This window comes from Hemitrygon akajei, chromosome 6, assembly GCF_048418815.1.
Source record: "Hemitrygon akajei chromosome 6, sHemAka1.3, whole genome shotgun sequence".
In the NCBI taxonomy this organism is placed as follows: Eukaryota; Metazoa; Chordata; class Chondrichthyes; order Myliobatiformes; family Dasyatidae; genus Hemitrygon; species Hemitrygon akajei.
Window position 1 is genome coordinate 36,324,992 of NC_133129.1, and position 23,144 is coordinate 36,348,135.

Consider the following 23,144-nt stretch of genomic DNA (forward strand, 5'->3'; position numbering starts at 1 on the left):
TGGGTCAAAATCCTGGAACTGGTGACCCAGCTATGTTGTGTCAAAATGAAAGTTAATTTATATTCAAAGTACATATATGTCACTATGTACTACCTTGAGATTCATTTTCCTGCAAGCATTTACAGGAAAATAAAGAAATATAGAACACAGAACACAGAACACAGAACAGATATCTACAGCACATTCCAGGCCCTTCGGCCCACAATGTTGTGCCGACCATGTAACCTACTCTAGAAACTGCCTAGAATTTCCCTACCGCCATGCCCTCTATTTTTCTAACCTCCTAGTATCTATCTAAGAGTCTCTTAAAAGACCCTGTTGTGTCCGCCTCCACCACTGTCACTGGCAGTGCATTCCACACACCCACCACTCTCTGTGTGAAAAAATTACCCCTGACATCCCCTCCCTACCTATTTCCAAGCACCTTAAAACTATAGAATTTATGAAAAACTATGCATAAACAAAGACTGACAATCAACCAATGTGCAAAAGAAGACAAATTGTGCCTATAAAAAATAATGTAGAGTTCTTGGAAGTGAATCTGAAGGTTGTAGAATCAGTTCAGAGTTGAGGTGAGTGAAGTTATCCATATTGTTCCAGGAGTCTGATGGTTGAAGGGAAATAACTCTTCCTGAATCTGGTGAAGTGGGACCTAAAGCTCCTTTACTTCTTGCCATCAGGTAGTAGTGAGAAAAGAGCATGGCCTGGCTCGCGGGGGGGGGGGGGGGGGGTCCTTGAAGATGGATACTACTTTCATTTGGCAGTGCTCCTTTTAAATATGCTCAATGTTTGGGAGGGCTTTGGCTGTGATGGACTGAACTGGATCTACCATTTTCTGTAAACTAATCCATACCTGGGCATTAAAGTTCCCATACCAGTCCGTGATGCAACCAGTCAGGGTACTCTCCACTGTGCATCTGTAGAAGTTTGTTAAAGTATTAGATGAAATGCTGAATCTATGCAGACCTACAAAAATAAAAGTGCTGTTTTGCCTTCTTCATGACGGCACTTGGGTGCCATCCAGGACAAATCATTTGATACGATAACACCAAGGTTCAAAGTTTCTGAACCTCTCCTCCTCCAAAGTCCAGGCTTCTTCCTCCTCCGGTCAATAATGATTTTGCTGACTTTTGCCAGAAGGAGTGTTGTGGTCAAGGAAGTGGCTCACCAGCCATATTCCAAAAGGGCATTTAGGCTGGGTTAATAAATGCCAGCCTTGACAAAAATGAACAGATCTTGAAAAATGAATCAATGAAAAGTCATCTCTGCTGCTATGTATTTTCCTGAGATTCGTTGCAAGTTCTGTAGCAGTTCCTATCATAAGTACTCGGAAATTCAGGAATCTCACCTGAATGCAGAGAGCCAAATACCTTGGCCAATATTTGTGGGCATTTTGCCAAGTATGTTTGGCAATTGGCCTCACCCTCAATTCCTGTGGTGGAGTACAGCTTCCTGGAGTTTCTTAGAACCTTCATCAAGGGAAATGGCCACCAACCATGCCCCAAGTTAAACTGGCAAAGGAACAACGACCCTATTCATTTCAATGGAGAGCTAAGGCTGGGAGCAATTTAGAAAAGTTTACTGATTTAATATTTTTAATTAATGGAGTTTATTTTAAAATCTTGAATTACTTTTTGGGTTTTTTGGTTAGTTTTTAACTTAACCAAAAAAAGTAATGGTTAGTTTTCTCTAAATAGTTTTTGAAGGGTTTGAAGTGTTTCTATATGAGACAATAATAAACATTCAAAGTTTTGGCAGTCTTGACACCCAGCTAACCTAAGGCTGTGGCTACAGCCAGTTGGCAAAGTTCTTCATTTTTTCTGTAGGGGTAGGGTTTGTTCTAGCCCTGTCATTCGATGGGATTTATACAGAGCAAAATGACAAGAATTGTATTACCTCCTACATGGTGACACAGTGGCACAGCTAATAGTGTTGCTGTCTCACAGCTTCGCCTCCTCTGGGTTCAGTCCTCATCTTTGCTAAATACACCGGTTCTCCTAATGTCCACTTGGGCATCAGCCCACAAATTAAAAATGTATGGGTTAGTTTGCCTCTGTAAACTGTCCCTGATGTTCGGGAGTCTGGTAACGGTGTAGATGGGTTCTTGATAGTTGGTGTGGACTTGCTGTGCTGAATATTTAACAGACATTTAGACAGGTACTTAGAGAGGCAATTAGGGATATGAGCCTAATGCAGGCTCATGGGATTACTGTAGACAGGCGTTTCAGTCTACATAGATTGCCAGTCTGAAAAGGCCCATATCGGAACCTTATGATTCTGTGATTCTAAAAGTTTATTTCCACACTGTAGGAATATGACAAGGAATTTTTGCCGGTGCATCTGCATAAATTAGGCGCAGCTTAGCACAACAAGGTATTGTAGTGGTTAGTGCAATCGCTTTATAATGCCAGTAATCACCAATCAGGGCTCAATTCCCACCACTGTCTGTAAGGAGTTTGTACGTTCTCCCCGTGACCACATGGGTTTCTTCCAGGTGCTCCAGTTTCCTCCCACGTTCCAAAGATGTATGGAGTAGGTTGTGGGGGTGCTATATTTTAGAAGCGCAGTGACACTTGTGGCTGCACCCATGACTGTGTTGGACCCAAACATGACACATTTCACTTTATGTTTTGATGTTTCTATGTACATGTGAGAAATAGTTCTAATGTAATCTGCCTATTCTAGCTGGTGACTGGAGGGTGAGTACCCAGAAACCTGGTAGAGCCATGAAATTTTGGATCTTTGTTGATTCATCCTACTATAATATTGAACTTGTTACCAAGACGTAAACAAAAAGAAAACAAATAGGAACACACTTTTTAGTCATTTATCCGTACACAGATTCATACTTTATCATTTGACATCAACCCTCTTCTTCTTTGATCACTTCCTTTTCATTGTGCTGATTTAGAAATCTGTCAATTTCCTCCTCTTCAACCCCCTTCATTCCATCTATCTTCACTAACTAGTCACCAATATCTTCATATCTACATATTGTCGTTTCATATTCCCACTCTAGGTACATCTGTTTTTCGGATAGCTGCTGAAGATAAAGATGGTGACTTACTTTTATATGGGTTGGAGGGAGAATTAGCATCAACTTACTTTACAGTGGACAGCACCAGTGGCGACGTAACTACTAAAGAAGCCATTGACAGAGAGGTTAGTGTGTTCTTTTTACTAAATCACGATTTTTTTATTGTTATGTGGCAACGGAGATGACTGCTATATTTTTTTCACATTGAACACAAGCATTGAGGGATAATTTATAGTAGCCAGTTAAATTCCCAACGTATCTTTGGGATTTGAGAGAAGTCCAACATGATTGTGGACAGAAAATGCAAGCTCCATATAGACAGTGCCTATGGTCAGGATTGAGACTGAGTGCTTGGAACTTGAGGCAGCGACGTGAATTGTTGTTATACTGTGCAGCCTTCCATCTCTGATAATATCACTTCCTCAAAGTTTAGTCTTATTCAGGACAAATACACTTTCCTCAGTCTTTGTGATGGAACACTTGTCTCCGGATCTCAGGAACTCTGCAGGCTAGGTAGCACGCATGGGAAAAAATGCAGTTGACATTTTGGGCCAAGACTCTTTGGTCCTGCCGAAGGGTCTCGGCCCAAAACGTCGACTGTACCTTTTCCCAAACACACTTCACTGCCTGTTTCGATGTGTATGTGACAAATACATTTAATCTTTAAATCTTCAAGAGAGTGTTTCTGACTCCTGCCTTGTTTGTGGAAGAAAGGTGATACCCAGCATCTGACTAGCCCTTGTTACCAATGTGTTTGTGTCTGGTCTCAGTGAATATCTGGTCAAGGTTAACCCCAGAATGTCAATGGTAGGGGACTCAGCAACAGTACCATCATTGAATGTCAAGTATAGCTGGTTAGACTCTTATTCGTTGAAGTTGATCATTTGCTGGCACTTCTGTGGTAGGAATGCTACATTCCTCCCCCCCTCCCCCCTTCCCCCACTATCATTCCATTTCCCATACGTCCTGCATGGACTGTTCCATTTGCTGACTCGCAAATATATTTGAACATTCTCCAATCCTCAGCAAGTATCCCCATTCCTGATCTTTTGGTGAGAGGAAGTTCATTGATGAAGCAGCTGACTGCGATCTGGCCTGGGGTACTTCAATGTATGTTTCAATGCACATGTGATAAATAAGTGAATTTGAATCTGAATCTGAGAGGAACTCGAGCAGTGAACTCCCACGACCCATAACATAGCAGCAGGAGCCCGGTGCTCCTATACCCCAAATCGTGCAGCACTGTCAGTGCAGAAAGCAGAACCTAATTGCACTTGGATCGTCCACTTCTAACTCATGTTTAATGGTTCATCAAAAGTAGCAAATGTATATCAAGACCAACAGAAAACAGGCTGCAGCTTGCACTGTATGTAGATTCCAAATGCACAGAACTGTTTTCCCCTGATGATCTTATCAGGGCTGATCCATACAATTTAGAATCCAACCAGCCTTTGGGAGGGCAGAGGAGAGGAAACGAACTGAAATTGACAAAAGTTTGATGAGCAACCATTGTGTTGCTATTCTGCTAATTTTAATCCTCGTCTCTCCTCACCTCAGCTTCCACTGAATGACGAGTATTAAAGTGCATTTCAGTGATTCCTTGATTATCTTGAGTATTGGCTTCTGACTTGTCAAAGTTCAAAGTAAACTTATTATCAAAGTATATACATGTCACCATACACTACCCTGAGATTGATTTTCTTGCAGGCATTCACAGCGAACAAAGAAATGATAGATTCAATGTAAAACTCCACACAAAGACTGACAACCAACCAATGTGCATAAGAAGACAAACTGTACAAATACAAAAAAGTACTAAATAAGTAATATTGAGAATATATGTTGTCGAGTTCTTGAAAGTGAATCCATAAGCTGTGGATTTCAAGATTCTTTCATGCCATCTGCTGTACACAAATGTAAAGGAGAACGCAATAATTGTTACTCTGAAGTCAATGCAACACAAAAAAAAGATAAAGAACGCAGTAATAATTTAAAAAACAATACATATAAAAACGTAAGATAGCTCATATACATAGATTGATTGTATGTCTATAAAGTGTCTATAGGCTGTACATAAGGTGACTGACAGGAAATAATAAAGTAGTGGTGGAATTAGTGTGGGGAGGCATTGATCAGTTGTCCTGCTTGGGGAAAGTAACTGTTTTTGAGTCTGGTGTTCCTGGTGTCTGCGTAACCTCCTCCCTGATGAGAGTGGATCAAACAGTCCTGGAGCAAGCTGGGTAGTGTTCATGATATTACTGGCCCTTTTCTGTAGATAAGTCCTTGATAGTGAGTAGGCTGCCGCCTGTGATGCATTAAGTCATTTTGACGACCCGTTGTAGAGCCTTCCAGTCTGCTGCAGCGCAGTTTCCGTACCAGGCAGTGATGCAGCTGCTCAGAATGCTCACTGCTGTGCATCTTTGGAATGGCGTAAGTATGGAGGTGCAAAGTCCAGCTCTCTTCAGCCTCAGAAACTGAATCAGTTCAGTTTTGAGGTAAACTGAACTGAGAGTGTTCTCTGTCCTTACATAGATGTCTCACCTTTGCAAAGCAGCACTAATTCATCTTGAGTTTAAAATAGAACGCTCAAAAGAAACTTCAGATCCTTTTTGTAGGTGTATGGTCAACAATGTCTGAAATGCAGGATCATTACCATTTTTGAAAAGTCTATAGAACCCCCTCTTAATGATTGTTTTTCCTTGCTATGAACCCTTGTGCCTAATTTCATCTTTAAATAATTATCTTGAAATAATGTATACATTGAATCATCTCATAGATATATTGTTTGTTTTGGCAGGATATGAAACTATGAGAAATTCTCTGACTAACAAAAATGTTAAGAAATATGTCATAGCAAAGGGTTTGATCTTAATGCTTGATTGTAACAAATCACATATGGTAAAATGTCCCAAGCAATAAATGTTAAACTTGAAGACCTAGTTAGCATACCAACGCAGATGGTTCATTCAATGTTCGTAACTTGGCCACCACTCTGAAGTTCTGAGAATTTGAAAGTAAAGCTAGTGGGCCAAACCTCACAGTGACAAAATGATAATAATGACACTGACCTCTAAAGTACCTACCCACAAAGTGCTAGCTAGCTCTAGACTACATACCTCCTCTTTCTCAATGTCAGTTTCAGTTTGGGACCTCCTGCATTGGATTCATAGCACCAAATAACATTGCAAACAGGAAGGTACATCAAGCAACCATTCAGACTGAAAAACTTTCAAAGATAGCAATGCAATAGGCCATGTAAATTATACTGTATTCACTATAGTAGGATCAAAATAAAAATAAAAATGACATTTAAATCGCTAAAAATACTTACACTTGAAAAACTGCATCCTTTTAATTTTGCACTAAAGAAGGCTGTAAGTTTATTTTTCCAAAGCTGATTTTTATTTTTCGAGCTCTGTTCACCAATACTTGTGACTTAATTCACTGGCATATGTCAGTGATAATAAACCTGACTCTGACTCTGATTCTAATATCGTTCTGTATGTTTTTTTTAAAACATCACCCATCCAGAAGTCAGGACCTTTAACTTGGACTTGTGCAGCATTACCCATTTCACATTTGCTTTAGAGGTCCTGGGGATTGCACTTTGACATGAAGCAGATTAGCTTGCGGGCCACTTAAACTTCAGTAAAAGGAAAAAATAGGAAATATTATGCATTCGGTTCAAAGGGACAAATTCAGCAACTATCTGTCAGTCAGTTGAACATTTTTTGCTGAGAAGCCTTTGGAATCAATAACCAGGAAAGATAATCAATAACTGGGTAGCAGTTAGGGAAATGCTATTACAATGCCAGTGACCGGGGTTCAATTTCCGCCACTGTCTGTAAGAAGTATTTCTCCCCAGTACTGGGTGGGTTTTCCCCGGGTCCTCTAGTTTTCTCCTGCATTCCAAAGACATACAGGTTAGTAGGTTAATTAGTCACATGGGTGTAATTGGGCAGCACATGCTTGTTGGGCCAGAAGGATCCGTTATCATGCTGTATCTCTAAATAAATAAATAAATAAAATAGAAGTAATTAAGTTTATGATATATCTGAATTTAATACAAGGAAAGCTTGCACTGCTAAAGACATATTGCATTTGACCAACCTGATTGAGTTTTTCAAAACAAAGCAGAAAATGATGAGACAATAACATGGTGGATGCTGAATATTTGGATGCTTGGAATGTTTTAGTCAAAGTTCCACATGAAAGCCTGACTAGAAAAGTTGAGGCCCATGAAATGAATGATTCTTTGGCGGCATTTGTAAGAAATTGATAAAGGGCAGAAAGAAGAGTGGTTTAGGCTGGAGAATGGTAGACCATAGCATTGCCCAATGGTCAGTATTAGGACCACATCCTTTTGAGTATATATTAATGACTTAGGTGTGGATGTTCATGGTAATATTTCAAAATCCACACAGGCAAAAAGATGGAAAGTGTGACAAACTGTAAGTAGGATAATAGTAGACGTCAAAGGTACAAGGAAAAGCTTGAATGGAAATATATGTGTTGGGTGGAAATTAATGCAGGGAAGAAAGAAATGGCCTATTTTTACTTGATAACCAAACAGGCAATGTAATTTGAACAGTACAAATCTAGACAAAGCCACAGAGGGAACTGGGGGTATATATACATGTCTTTGAAGCTAGCAGGAATGTTGAGAAAACATCCTGAGTGTCATAAATAGAGAAAAGGTAAGAAGGTTTTACAAAGCACTAGTTAGATCACAACCAGAGCATTTCTCTGAATTCTGGATGCAATAATTTAGGAAGGATGTGAGGAATTACAGAAAAAAAATACTAAGAACAGAAAAAATGTGAGGAGATTTGATAGTATTGAATAAAATCCTGACGGATTTGGATAGTGAAAATAGAGGGAAACTGTTTCCATATGCCAGGAAATCAAGGAACATGTGAGACAGCTCTGAAGTGATAGGCTAAAGAGCAAGGGTGATATGAGAGACCTTCTGCAGTGAGTAACTATAATCAGGAGAGCGCTCCCGAAAATGAATGGATGCCAAATCATTCAGTCCAAATGGAAAACATTTGCAAGGTCATTGGGAAAGAATAGTGAAATGGGTTGCTCTACAGACAATCTGCATAGACCCACTCAGGTGAATCATCTCCTCCTGTGCTGTTACAATTCTAGGATTTTAAAACCATACACTGCTATGAAAATTTGGAAATAGGATGAAGTTTCAGCCATGCAAAATACACCCTGGGTTGTTTTCAAGATTTAAAAATAACCCATACTTACATAGAATTTGCAACACAGGTAATGTATTTTAAATTCCTCCAGTCAAATTTTAGTGGTGTTAATAGCTTCACCAATAAAGCAAACAGAGGAAGTGCGGAGCTATTTGCTGGGCAATCCATTAAAAATATTTTATATATTTTAATTATTTGATGCATTTTATGTCTTTTATCTGCATAACTGCAGTCTTCTCTTTTGCAGCTCTATGCAAAGAGCAATGATCATTTTGGAATAACCATGACTGTTGATGATGGAATAAATGCATTGGTAGGTAACATCAATAAAAAACAATGATGTTTTATTCACAATTCCTTTCTGTCAAGTGTGGGAATCCACTCTCAAAGCCTTTGTTCCAAGTTGATTGAAATTTGCTTGAGTTGAGTGACGTGTTTGAGTGATTTCTCTGAAGCGTTTTAAGTAACCCCACAAGTGCAGCTTCCAGATGACTGAATTTATAACAATGATAGATTGGCCAGGTGCTCTTGAGACGGATTCCTGAATGACTCCCAAGATGTCCAGTCATGAAGGATTTCTTCTGTGCTATCATGGCTCCTGCTTGCAACACTGGCAAACTGAATATAGAGAATTTTGTGTTGAATTATGAAAAAAATAATTAAATTGCTTTTCTTTGGATTATAATAACACTTTAGTTTCTCTTTTGTTAAGAATCAAGATGACAACAATAAGATAGAAATTATATGATTCAGTCAGGTACTTGGTAAATCTTGTAATTTTTCATTTGGTTTCCCATTTAATTATGGATTCTCTTTCTGCACATTTAGGTGAAAAAGACGCTGCATATTTTCATTGAAGATGTTAATGACAATGCACCAGTATTTAAAGGGTTACCATATCAAGCAGATGTCGCAGAGGTATCCAGCTTCACATGCCAAACTCTAACCCTTTAAGCATGCAGCTTTGAACTATAGTCAATTATATGTTGTCAAAACTGACATAATAATTGCCAAATTTCTTAAACAAGCATATTATTAAGAGGACCCTTATTTTCTTTTGAACCAGAATGAAAAAATGGGAAGGGAGATATTCAAAGTATTTGCTAGCGACTCTGATAGAGGGAATAATGGTTCAGTAAGATATGAAATTCTAGAGGTAACTATTTAAACATTCTTCTTTCAATACTTTCATATTTATTCAAAGTTTTGATATATCAGATGGAGGAATTAGTTTGTACACAGGAAGTATATTTGGTTGATGTACTCTCATAACAGTTTTTGCTCAGTTTATACCCCCAGATAATGTGGAGTTGTTTGAAATATCCAAAAATGGTAGTGTTTTCCTGAAAGGTCAACTGGAATTTGCAAAAGCCAGCATTTACCAAGTTCTTGTCAAGGCAGTGGTAAGTGATAATGGGACAGGTGATCCAATAAGTCAACAAGGCTTCCCTTCTAAAATTTATTTTCATTTTAAATAGGTTGTGCTCTAACAGCCTTGGCCAAAACTAAATTAAGTTATTGTCTTTGATGAGAAACTAGAATAACCTAAGAACTAAACAAGAAAGACACAGCATCCACTATTCTGCCTCCAAATCAAACAAACCAACCGAAAGTAATAGGAGCAGACGTTTATGTGTATACTCAAGTTGTAGCTTGCGGGGTGAAAATTATCCATTTGCTGTGTTAATTTGTTCTTTGTTGGGTTCAAAGCAGCTCCTCACTTTCCGCTCCACATACCCATCTTCTTCCCACATTGGCAAGGTTTGAAGATGCCAAGCTTGCACTTGCCTGCACTTTTGGTTAATGCTGCATTCTCTGCTTTGTTTTTACATTGGCACTGTCCCTTTCCCTTTAATCAGATTTCTCAGCAGGGGAAAAAGTAGTTTAGTGTCAGGAGCCATTTAGTCAAGGCTATCCCTACATTTATTAAGAAGGGATGAGAACTTGTAAAATTCACACAAAGTTAAATGGTCAGCCTAGCATGGTGGAAATTGAAAGCTTGAATTCTTTCTGTTAACAGGATCAAGGCATACCCAAGGTAAACTATTCAACTACAAGATTGATCATAAATGTAATTGACATACCAAATAGGCCACCTGAGTACTTAAGCTCAGTTTATCATGTTCGAATTCCAGAAAATTTACCTGTGGTAAGATTGCCAAGAAATCAATTTATCACAATAATATTTAAATGTTATTAAACTATTAAACATGATCTCTATTTAACATGGGCAAAATATATATTTTTTTAGAACACAGTTATTATCACTGTAACAGCAATTGATGGCGATAGGGGTATTAACAACCCAATCACATACAGCATTAATGGTAAGTAATAAATGTGTTAGATGCTATTTGTATAACACTTGATTGTATGACTAGACAGGTGATTATAATTTCTTTATGAACAACTGGTAGTTATGAGCTTGCTGATATTAGTTAGCTATTCACTCTTTTTTTTTTAAATTTTATTTAATTGCATTTTTAAATGATTACAAGTGTAGAAAAAAAAGTATGTGACCCTTCCCCCCTCCCCTTAATCCCTCCCCCCTAACTTCCCTATATAAAAAAAATTAAGAAAGAAAGAAAAGAAAGAAAGAAAGAGTGCCTGGTTGTTGGAAGGTCTCCACATGCTCCATGGAGTTCTTAATAACTTTAGTATATATATTTATTTCTTTCCCCAAGTAAACATTAATTTTCTCTTCAGAGCACCTATATATTTAATCCTGTCTTTTGTAAATAAGGGCCCCAGATTTTCAAAAATGTTTCATATTTATCTCTTAAGTTATAAGTAATTTTTTCTAATGGAATACAGCCATAGATTTCTTTTTTCCAACAATCTATACTTAAATACGTATCTGATTTCCAAGTAATTGCAATAGCCTTTTTGGCTACAGCCAGCGCAATTTTTATAAATTCTTTCTGATATTTATTAAGTTTGAGTTTCGGTTTTGTCCCTTCAATATCACCTAGTAAAAGTAATATTGGATTATGAGGAAGTTTTATTCCCGTAATTTGTTCCAATAAAAGTCTTAAATTTGTCCAAAAAGGGAAAAGGGAAAAGAAAGAATCTCCTATATTAAAACATTTGATTGATTTATGGAATAAGATAAATGTTGATGATGAGACAAAAAAATCTTTATTAGCAAAGAGATCTTTAATTCAAAATAGACTTATTCCTTTTACAATGGACAATCAACTTTTATATAATTGGTTTCAACAAGGGATTAAATACATAGGAGATTGTTTTGAAGGAGGTATATTAATGTCATTTGATCAACTAAAGAATAAATATAAAATATCAAATAACACTTTATTTTGTTACTTTCAATTAAGGGCTTATATAAGAGAAAAACTAGGTCAAACAATGTTATTGCCGAAATCTAAAGAAATAGAAATTTTAATTCAAAAAGGAAATATTAAAAAATTTATATCTTGTATGTATAATTTGATTCAAAATCAGGCAACTAAACAAAGAGTCCATAAGTCAAGACAAAAATGGGAAAATGATTTGAATATTAAAATTGAAGAAACAAATTGGTCAAGACTGTGTCTTGATAGTATGACAAATACAATAAATGTTCGGTTAAGATTAGTGCAATATAACTTTTTACATCAATTATATATTACACCACAAAAAATAAATAAATTAAATCCAAGTTTATCTGATCAGTGTTTCCGATGTAAACAAGAAACTGGTACATTTTTACATTCTACATGGTCTTGTTCTAAAATTCAGCTATTCACTCTTGAGAGCAATTAATACTCGAGGTCCCCACTTCATTTAAGGTAGTTTCTGTGATATATTATTGAGCATCTTTGACAAGTCTGGAGAGCATTCTTACTCCAAACTGGTCCATTTTTTGAAGGAGACTGGAAATGGTATGACAAGAACAAATGACATTGAAACAGTAACTGCATTAATTCCCAAACAATTTCTGGACCTTGTACCTCAAGATGGCCTGAGAAACATTTGATCTAAAAGTGGTTCAAGCCATGTCATCTGGAGATCCAGAAATATATGTGAACTGCTTGTCTGTGATATTGGAAAGGCTGAAGTTTGTTTAGCATTCCCTGGCAAATTTAGGTTTCAGTAAAAGCTACAGGAGTCAAAAGTACTGAATTTCAGAAGCAGAGTTCAACATGGCTACATTAGACAATAGACAATAGACAGTAGGTGCAGGAGTAGGTCATTCAGCCCTTCTAGCCAGCACCACCATTCACTGTGATCATGGCTGATCATACACAATCAGTACCCCGTTCCTGCCCTCTCCCCATATCCCTTGACCCCGCTATCTATAAGAGCTCTATCTAACTCTCTCTTGAATGCATCCAGAGACTTGGCCTCCACTGCCTTCTGGGGCAGAACATTCCACATATCCACCACTCTCTGGGTGAAGAAGTTTTTCCCCATCTCTGTTCTAAATGGCCTACCCCTTATTCTTAAACTGTGGCCTCTAGTTCTGGACTCACCCATCAGCGGGAACATGCTTCCTGCCTCCAGTGTGTCCAATCCCTTAATAATCTTATATGTTTCAATCAGATCCCCCCTTATCCTTCTAAATTCCAGTGTATACAAGCCCAGTCGCTCAAATCTTTCAACATATGACAGTCCCGCCATTCCAGGAATTAACCTTGTGAACCTACGCTGCACTCCCTCAATAGCAAGAATGTCCTTCCTCAAATTTGGAGACCAAAACTGCACACAATACTCCAGGTGGGGTCTCACCAGGGCCCTGTACAGCTGCAGAAAGACCTCTTTACTCCTATACTCAATTCCTCTTGTTATAAAGGCCAGCATGCCATTAACTTTCTTCACTGCCTGCTGTACCTGCATGCTTGCTTTCATTGACTGATGTACAAGAACACCTAGATCTCATTGTACTTCCCCTTTTCCTAACTTGACTCCATTTAGATAGTAATCTGCCTTCCTGTTCTTGCCACCAAAGTGGATAACCTCACATTTATCCACATTAAACTGCATCTGCCATACATTTGCCCACTCACCCAACCTGTCCAAGTCACCCTGCATTCTCATAACATCCTCCTGACATTTCACACTGCCACCCAGCTTTGTGTCATCCGCAAATTTGCTAATGTTACTTTTAATCCCTTCATCTAAATCATTAATGTATATTGTAAACAGCTGCGGTCCCAGCACTGAACCTTGCGGTACCCCACTGGTCACAGCCTGCCATTCCGAAAGGGACCCGAACATTGTGAGTTTATTACAAACAACAGGGGATGCATATCTACCCAACAGAGTCTTTCTTTAACCTAGAAAGCACTCTTTCTTTTATCACTCTTCTATTAGAAAAATAAAAACAAACTGTCTGTGGATCAATACTCTGGATAAGTAAAGATTCCATAGCATAAAAACAATTAGCATCCATTTGTTATGTAAAATATAATTAAGCAGTTATGTGTTACAGAATTAGAACACATAATATATTAACTGATCTTACATCAGCCCTACAAAAAGTTTGATTTTGAAGGTCTTCCACGTGTGTTGTATGAACTATTCCTCTCTCTGTAATCCACAACGGGTTGACGGGGTGGAGATATGTCTCTACCAAAGGAGGTGTAAGGCGCTCCTTCCCTCTAGTAGCCAGCAGGTCACCTTTGGATAAGGTGTAACACCAGCTTAGCCCCCTGCTCAGGGTCACATGAAGCCATGGGAACAGGTGGTGGATAGACGTATGAGCAGCTGGTGCATATCACAAGTCCTGGTTATGCGACCACTGATGCCAGGCAGACAACCTCTGAAGAATTTTGATAATGGCTGGGATCACCCATCTTGTACAGACACTGGCCAGAAGGAGGCAAGGCAAGCCACTTCTGTTTAAAAATTTGCTGAGAATAGTCACGGTCATGGAAAGCCATGATCACCTATGTCATACAACACTGACAAATGAATGGGGTCCATAATGCACTATCGATTTCTAAATTTCCTGAGGAGTTGATCAGCTACCTTTTTGACCCACTGAAGTCCATCTAGTGAAAGGAATCACGTTTTAGGTAAAGAGTTCCAGGACTAGGCCACAGCAATACTGAAGAGCCAGGGATATATTTCTAAGTCAGGATTGTGTGTACCTGGGAGGGAATCCTGCAGGAGGTAGTGCTTCTTGGTGGTAGAGTCTGAAATTTTAGGAGATGTTGTCAGAAAGCCAGGCTGAGCAAGCATACAACCTTTTGTAGGTGAGGCCCACTTCAGCCGCTGAGTGTGTCAGGGACAAATATTTAGAGTGGTGGATCAAGAGGAGTGCTTTGTCTGCAGTGATGTTGAGCTCCTTGTATGTTGTTGGAGCTGCACTCATCCAGACAAGAGGAGAGTTTTCCTTCACACTCCAGTTTTGGTGGAATGTCTGGGGGTGCCAGGAGGTGCATCACCCAGCCCACCCTCTGTCCTGCTTTTGTAGCCATGGTATTTATGAGGTTAATCCAATAGAGGTTCTTGTTAATGGTGAATCTAATGATGTGGATGGGGGTGTGTACCTGGAGCAGATAGTACTGTCTTATAATGATGGTCTCTGGCTCTGCTCTTCTCTGCAAGTGAGGCATTTTAAAGACACCAAATAGTTCATTCCTGAGTCTTCTTTTCCTCAAGAGAAAAGAAACTCGGTCTGTTCGTTGTTTTAAAAACGCAAACACGAGGAAATCTGCAGATGCTGGAAATTCAAGCGACACGCACAAAATGCTGGTGGAACGCAGCAGGCCAGGCAGCATCTATAGGAAGAAGTACAGTCGATATTTCGGGCCGAGACCCTTCGTCAGGACTAACCGAAAGAAAAGATAGTAAGAGATATCTCTGCTCAGCGTTGCCAACATGCTTAGTGTTATCTGTCTCACCCAGATTCAGATGAAGCATTCAATTCCAGAATCATTAATATAAGCTGTGAGGTGGAGGGTCCCACTTCCCACTGCCAAGGGTTGATCTTTACTGCACCTGTCTGCTTTTGATTCTGAATCTACTTATTTGTTCCTTAACTCTGCATATTTGTTGCTGGTGTATTTTTATTGACTCTTGCTACAGTTCTACTGGTTTCTGTACATGTTCAAGTTTCAGAAGCACAGAAGGAGTCAGAGAGCAAGTGCTAAAGGACGTTTTGCAAGCTTTGCATTTTGTGGGAAGTTCCCTCTAGTCATGGATTGCATGCTGAGTTTTCTGCTGCAGTACCGCATGACAGGCAGGCTCTGCCCAGGGCACGCAGTGATGGACAAGATGGTGCGAGAGGGAGGATGAAGTGAAGCAGAAGGATGCTCAGTGGGAATCCATATCTCCCATGCAGTTCAGCAAGCACTGAATAACACTGAATACAGATATCTGTACCTAACTAAGCATGAATTCATTAAAATCTGGCATCATCTCAGATGCAACTTCAGCCTCGGAAAAGGACAAGGATAACATTGCTTGTGCCTGTCAAATTAACCATTTTATTACTTCTTTATATTTTTTCTTCCACTGTGTGTACAAAAGGTCAGTAGGACTCTCTATTCAAAGAAGCTGACTATATTTCAGTCAATTCTTTCAAGAGATAACAGGCTTTCCTGTGGTGTGGAGCATCACTGACTTCACACATACTGCTTTGTCAGGACCAGGTGTCAATGCTGCCATGAACTGGAACCAATATGGAAGCAATTCCGTGCCTCAAATTCAGACTAGTGCGTGACCAAAGGCAGTGGAGCACACAGGCTGAGTGTTTCCTTGGTAACCATGATTCCTATAGTCAGGGATACTCCATGGGGCATCTGAATTTAAACCATAATGGGGAACTAAAAACAGTGTCTGAGTGCAGACAAAATAACTGATCGTTCCGGAGTGCATAATACATACACCTGTCTCAAACACAATCATCCAGTAGCATTAATATCCATTATGATGAAGTGTTTTCAGAAGTTGGTAATGACATATATCAACTCTTGCCTATGAAATTACTTGTATTCGCTCCATTTTGCCAATTTTGCACAGCAGATACCACTTCATTGTCTCTTCAATCAACCATGGGAACATCTGGACAGCAAAACTGTATACAGCAAGATTAATTACAGTTCAGCGTTCAATACCATCATCTCAAGATTAATTAATAAGATTCAATAATTTGGATCCTCGATCTCTTCTCCTGCCGACCCCAGTCAGTTCAGATTGGCAACATCTCCTGCACAATTACCACAGCACAGGTCAAGTCAAGTCAAGTTAAGTCAAGTCACTTTTATTGTCATTTTGACCATAACTGCTGGTACAGTGCATAGTAAAAGTGAGACAACGTTTTTCAGGACCATGGTGTTACATGACACAGTACAAAAATCTAGACTGAACTACGTAAAAAACAACACAGAGAAAGCTACACTAGACTACAGACCTACACAGGACTGCATAAAGTGCACAAAAATAGTGCAGGCATTTACAATAAATAATAAACAGGACAGTAGGGCAAGGTGTCAGTCCAGGCTTCGGGTATTGAGGAGTCTGATAGCTTGGGGGAAGAAACTGTTACATAGTCTGGTCGTGAGAGCTCGAATGCTTTGGAGCCTTTTCCCAGATGGCAGGAGGGAGAAGAGATTGTATGAGGGGTGCATGGGGTCCTTCATAATGCTGTTTCCTTTGCGGATGCAGTGTGTAGTGTAAATGTCCGTGATGGCTGGAAGAGAGACCCTGATGATCTTCTCAGCTGACCTTAAGTTAGTGTGCAGAGCCACTGCTCTACTCATTGGCTAAGCACATGTTTAATACTATATTTAAATTTGCTGATGACATCACATACTGTCATTGGCTGAATCAAAGGTGGTGGCGAATCAGTATTTAGGAGGGAAATTGAAAATCTGGCTGAGTGGTGTCACAGCAATATCTTACACAATGTCAGCAAGACTAAGGATCTGATTATTTACTTCAGAAGGAGGAAACCAGAGATCCATGAGCCAGTCTTCATCGGGAGTTCAGAGTTGGAGAGGATCAGCAACTTTAAATTCCTCATTGTTATCATTTCAGAGGGCTCAACCCAGAAGTGCAATTAAGAAGAAAGTATGGCAGTGTCTCTACTTCCTTAGAAGTTTGTGAAGATTCAGCATGACATCTAAAATTTTTTACAAACTTCTATAGATGTGCTTGGAGAGTATATTGACTGTTTGCATCACAGTGTGGTATGGAAACACCAATGCCCTTAAATGGAAAATCATTCGAAAAGTAAAGGATATGGCCCATCCATCAAGGGTAAAGCCTCCCCATCACTGAGCATATCTACATGGAGTGCTGTCACGGCAAAGCAGTACTCATCATCAAGGACCTTCACCATCCAGGCTGTGTACTCTTCTCATGCTGCCATCAAGAAGGAGACACAGATGTCTCAGGACCCACAGCACCAGGTTCAGGAAGTTAGTATCCCTCAACTATCAGGCATGTGGACTAGTGGGGATAATTTCACTCAACTTTATTTGCCCCGTCACTGAACTGTTCCCACAACCCATGGACACACTTTCAAGGACTCTTCATCTTATGTTCTTGATATTTATTGCTTAGTTATTTTTTTTCTTTTATGTTTGCACAGTTCATTGCCTCTTGCACGAAGGTGGTTTTTCCGTCCTATTGGGTGCGGTCTGTCATTGACTCTATTATGCTTCTTGGATTTACTGTGTATGCCCGCAAGGAGACCAATCTCAGGGTTGTATATGGTGGCATATATGTAGTTCGATAATAAATTTACTTTGAACTTTACTATATGACTCGATATCTCTATGTGTAGTGGGCCTATAATGAAGACCTGTTGTAGTACAGAATCCGATATTACTTTAGGTAGGCCGTATTTGGAGCATTGTGTGCAATTCAGGTCATCCCATTTCAGGAAAGATGTGGAGTCTTTGGAAAGGATGCAGAAGATGTTCACCTGGATGCTGCCTGGATTAGAGGCATGTGCTATGATGAGAGGTTGTACAAATTTGGGTTGTTTTCACTGAGGGGAGATGTGACAGAGGTTTATAAAATTATAAAAGGTATAGATAGGTTAGATAGCGACAATCATTTTCCCAGGATAGAAATGCCAAATACTGAAGGACGTAGCTTTAAGGTAAGAGGGAGAAATTTTAAACAAGATGTGTGGAGTGAGTTTCTTTAACACAGAGGAACATGGAAAATACTGCCAGATGTGATGATGGAAAAATATATGACAGTAGACAGGCACATGCAAGAAATGAAGGGTTATGGATCATGCTTAGGCAGATGGCGTTAGTTTAATTTGGCACCATGGTCAGCACCGACATAGTGAATCAAAGGGCCTACTGTTCAATGCTTCAAAAGGGTACAGCCTACAGGCTGGCCAAAGAAATCCTTCCATTGGTCAGACGTGGCCAACAGGTTGACAGGAGGCTGCAAGATCAGAAGGATATAGGATTACAAGAACTGGGAAGACATACTGTATATCGTTAGTACAAACCACAATATGGATTGCATGGGTAAACATTTAATTTGTGTGTGGTATTTTCCGTCTAATTTTATGTAATTAGGGTTGCATACACGGTTTCTCATTCTCTCACTTTAGGTACCAGTGCATTTAAAGTGGATAACATAACTGGTAGAGTCGCCACCTCCTCTGTGCTGGACAGAGAAGCTATGGAAGAACTCATTACAATTGATGTCACTGTAAGTCACACCACAAGCGTAAAACCTAAATGCAATGATTTATTGTATTTCTCTTTCATCATGACTAAATTGTATCATGTTTTATTATTTGTTTGTTACCATTATTCTAAATGTTGGTATGTATCAGTGCTGAAGTTTAATCTGTTCAACGTTAAAACTGCTGACTAGCTACAACGTTAGGGTATACAAGCTGTAAGACTCCCCTCTTGTTTCACTCCATTTGTGTGAGTCGGTTATAGGTAAGTCTCTGTTTTGCTTCCCTTTGTAACAAGCAGGTTAATGAAGCGATTCAACGCATGCATCCCCCTTTTAATCTGCATATGATTGTTTTGCACTCAGAACCTGCACTGTGGAAGCAAAGTAAGGCTTTGCATTTGCTTTTACATTAATTTTGAAAAGCTGATGTCAGCCACAGAGGGTGCTTAGTTTAAAAAACAAGTACTTGAGTGGCGCAAGATTAGGCTTTGTGCGTGTTTGGATGATTTTTGAAAGCAGGAAAAGTAGGTCATCAAAACTGAAGGCACAGTTAGGTTTCATTTTGTATGCAGCTGCTTTGTTGCATTGATAAAACATCTTAACACTCCCACTGATTTTAATCATAATGAAGTGAAAATGATTTTTAAAATTAATTTCAGGCTTTTGAACTTGTCAACGGTATTAAGGACCCTTCAGCTACAGCGACAACAACAATTACAATTTTAATACTTGATGTCAATGACAATAAGCCAGTATTCTATTCAACGCCCGGGATATCTACTGACACATTCCATGCAATGGTGCCTGAAGAGACTGCAAACGGCATGCCGATTCTTCACATTTTTGCACAAGACCTTGATCAAGTTAGTTTATTTCAATTTAAATTTATACTTCCACTTCATCTTCCATTTACGAGGCCTTGTAAAAGTATTCAGCCTCCTACCCTTTGATCACTTGAATGACTATTAAAACCAGGGACAGGATTTTGGTCAATTTAATTGAGAATTTTCATTTGTGAATCATGTGCTTCTTTTTTCACAGTAGAGCTGAAAAACATGGACAATTGTAAAGCATGAAAAACTAAAATTCAAAAACTGAAATGTCAGCAGTTCAAAAGTATTCATCCCCCTTCGCTCAGTACTTAGTTGAACCACCTCTTCTAGCTATTACAGCCTGAAGTCTTTTTGGATAAGTCTCTATGAGCTTTGCACAAAGTGATGGACCTAGATTTGCCCATTCCTCCTTGCAATATTACTCAAGCTGTTCCAGATTATTTGTGGAGTTGTGGTGGACAGCAATCTTGAGGTCTTTCCAGAGATGTTTGAGTGGGTTAAGGTCAGGACTCTGACTGGGCCTGTCAAGGACATCAATTTTCTTCATTTGAAGCCATTCCATGGTTGCTCTGGCAGTGTGCTCTGGTTTGTTGTCCTGCTGAAGGGCGGACTTCCTCGCCTATTTATGCTTTCTGGAAGAGATTGGCAGGTTCTCATCCAGGATCTCTTTGCATTCTGCAGCATTCATCTTCCCATCAATCCTGACCAGATTTTAAGTCTCTGCTGCTGAAAAGCATCCCCGTAGCATGCTGCTGTTTCTACCATACTTTACAGCAGGGATGGTGTTACCTGGCTGATGCGCAGAATTAGATTTACACTACACGTACCGCTAGAAAAAAGCACATCCTTGTCCATAAAGACTTTGCAAAGCATCACTTAGAAGATACTGCAAGGATGTGAAGAAGGTCTTGTGTTCAGAGGAAACTAAAGTGGAACTTTTTGTCATCAATACTATGTGGTAACTGGAAATCTGATCAGGATTGATAGGAAGATGAACGCTGCTAAATCCAGGATCTCTCTGTATAAAAACCTTTTAGCCTCTGACAAAGCTTAAACTGAAGATGAAGTTTGTCTTTCAGCAGGACAATGACCCAAAGCACACTGCCAGAGCAACCATGAAGTGGCTTTAAATGAAGACAATTGATGTCATTGAGTGGCCCAGTCAGAGTCCTGACCATAACCCGATTGAACATCTGTGGAAAGACTTTCCCGTAAGATGGTTCCACGCTCAGTCAAATCGGCTTCTACAGGATCAACTAAAGGTGCTATTGTCTCTTTTAAACATTTTTTTACAAGCACAAGAACTTAAAATACTGCAGGTCTACCTCATCAGTGTGTTGGTCCTTGGTGGAGAAACTGAAGGAGTTGGACAAGGTGTGGATCATGCTGGTGTTGCATCAGAGGAGATAGTGCATGAAGACGGTGTGCAGTCTAACAATGAGTGCTCATCTTAGTTGCTTTTCTTGTGATTGCTAGACCCTTTTGGATATTGTTAATTGGAATGCTGCAGGTCCAGTTCTCTGATTTGTTGGCGGACAGCAGGAGTGGATGTTGGAGTATCTGCATGGCTTTGGTCATAATGAGGACTAAATCTCAAGCCATGGCATCACCTGTTTATAGCCACTAGGAGGGAGGCGTTGAAGCTGGTCTTCACCAGAGTGTTAGGGGTGGTGTGGTATGGCATCCGAGTCGGTGCGGCCCCGAGTGTTCACTCGGCAGAAGACAAGTTGTATTTTGCTCAACTGCAGACTGCTGCAACACTTATGGACTCAGGGTCTTGGACAATATTTTTTGTGTGAATATATTTTATATGTGCTTGCTACCTTACATGTGCTATACAGTATATGCTGCACCTTGGCCCTGGAGTAACGCTGTTTCATTTCAATGGTATGAATTCAAGGGTTCAATGACAATTAAATTTCAACTATGCACCATAAAGATTTCTGTCCACCACCACCCCCTCCCCTGCACTAAACTGGCACAACTTGAGCAAATTTGCAAGGAAGAATTGGCAGATCTTGTTCCATCACATTGGGCAAAGCTAATAGAGACTTATCCAAAAAGACTGTAATAGCTGCGAGAGGTGGTTTAATTAAGCACTGAGCAAAGGGAGATGAAAACTGCTGATGTTTCAGTTTTTGGATTTTTAGTTTTTCATGCTTTACAGTTTTTCCTATATTTGGGCTCTACTGTGAAAAAAGGAGCATGTGATCCACAAATAAACCATATCAGTCCAATTGATCAGATTCCCTGGTTGAAATACTCATTATGTGAACAAAGGGTTGGGGGCTGAATACTTTTACAAGGCACTATATCTGAGCCCAATTATCTTTCACCTCTCCCATTCAATAGGGCAACAATGGAACATTTGGAGTTTTTCTTCAAGGACCAGATTCTGCAGCTTTTAATTTGAATCGAAATATTGTTTATAATAAGGGAATATTAACGATTCAAGTGGCAAATTCTGAGGCACTGGACTTTGAGAAGATCGATGCCTTACAGCTTCAGGTGTGTTCAACTAATTATCTTTTACCAGCTAATCATCGCTAAAAATGATTAAAAGAAGCATTATTACCACTCCATTGAATGTTCAAAGAAAGCAAAGCAAAATGTTTGATTGATTTCCAGAAATTAATAAGTTTAACAGAATTAAAAGTATATTATATGAAAAAATGAACATGAATATAGTGGGTGGTTTACTGGACTCATATCATGAGATCTATGCTGATGCTGTATCTGAATCCCAGAACAGCAGCTGAGGTGTTTAATATGAAACAGGAGTGGGAATGTGTGATAACAAGAAGCATCAAGGACTGTGAAAATGAAACTACTGGATTGCCATGTCATACAAAACATTCAGTACACTAATTTTCTTCAGGAAAGCTAATCTGCCATCTTTCCTTTCTGAAGTGTTGAGCAAGTCACGCAGTTCAAGGGTCATGTGGGTTAGGCGGTAAATTCTGGCTACCATTCCCAAAACATGAATAAATAAATAAAACAATAGAAATATTGCATGAATTAACTTTAAATTCTTTATATGTAATGGGCATTGATGGGGATAATAAGTAAAACATAGTGCTACTGAATGCTCCATCAGCCTATCTTACTATTGTGCACTCTTCTTGCACTATTTATTTCTGCTTTCTATATTCTTATTGTAATTTATAGTATTTTTAATGCATTGCACGGTACTGCTGCAAAACAAAAAAACTTGTATGTCAATGATAATGAATCGAATTCTGATTCCCTCTTATCTTTTCCATAAATAAAGTAGTAAATTAGTTCTCCACCATCACCTCCATCACCACTGAGAACAGCTTGGGGCATTTTGTGCTCCGGGCTTTGTCCGTCAGTTCTCCTGCCATGGGTGAGGCAGAGTCCCTGTCCGGTGCCCTCAGGATTTGGGCCTTGCTCCAGTCCCTGGGTTTTGGCTGCCAGGTGCATCCCCTCAGATTCTGG

The 23,144-nt window shown here is 39.4% G+C and overlaps 1 protein-coding gene across 13 annotated transcripts in view; it reads left to right on the forward strand.

Annotated features, from left to right (window-relative positions):
- LOC140728956 (cadherin-related family member 2-like) overlaps nt 1-23,144 on the forward strand; it is a 134,600-nt gene that overhangs the window by 9,126 nt on the left and 102,330 nt on the right. For 11 of the 13 annotated variants that reach the window (XR_012099222.1, XR_012099221.1, XM_073048095.1 and 8 more), the window contains exons 4-13: nt 3,020-3,162; nt 8,495-8,560; nt 9,076-9,165; nt 9,314-9,403; nt 9,534-9,650; nt 10,268-10,396; nt 10,499-10,574; nt 18,776-18,876; nt 19,512-19,715; nt 22,038-22,193. Coding sequence is in view for 11 of the 13 variants with exons in the window: in XM_073048095.1 (XP_072904196.1) it covers nt 3,020-3,162; nt 8,495-8,560; nt 9,076-9,165; nt 9,314-9,403; nt 9,534-9,650; nt 10,268-10,396; nt 10,499-10,574; nt 18,776-18,876; nt 19,512-19,715; nt 22,038-22,193 (1,172 nt within the window). In the remaining 2 variants the exon portion in view is untranslated. The remainder of the gene's footprint in view (nt 1-3,019; nt 3,163-8,494; nt 8,561-9,075; nt 9,166-9,313; nt 9,404-9,533; nt 9,651-10,267; nt 10,397-10,498; nt 10,575-18,775; nt 18,877-19,511; nt 19,716-22,037; nt 22,194-23,144) is intronic. The other 2 variants (XM_073048103.1, XM_073048097.1) reach the window with 2 other exon arrangements.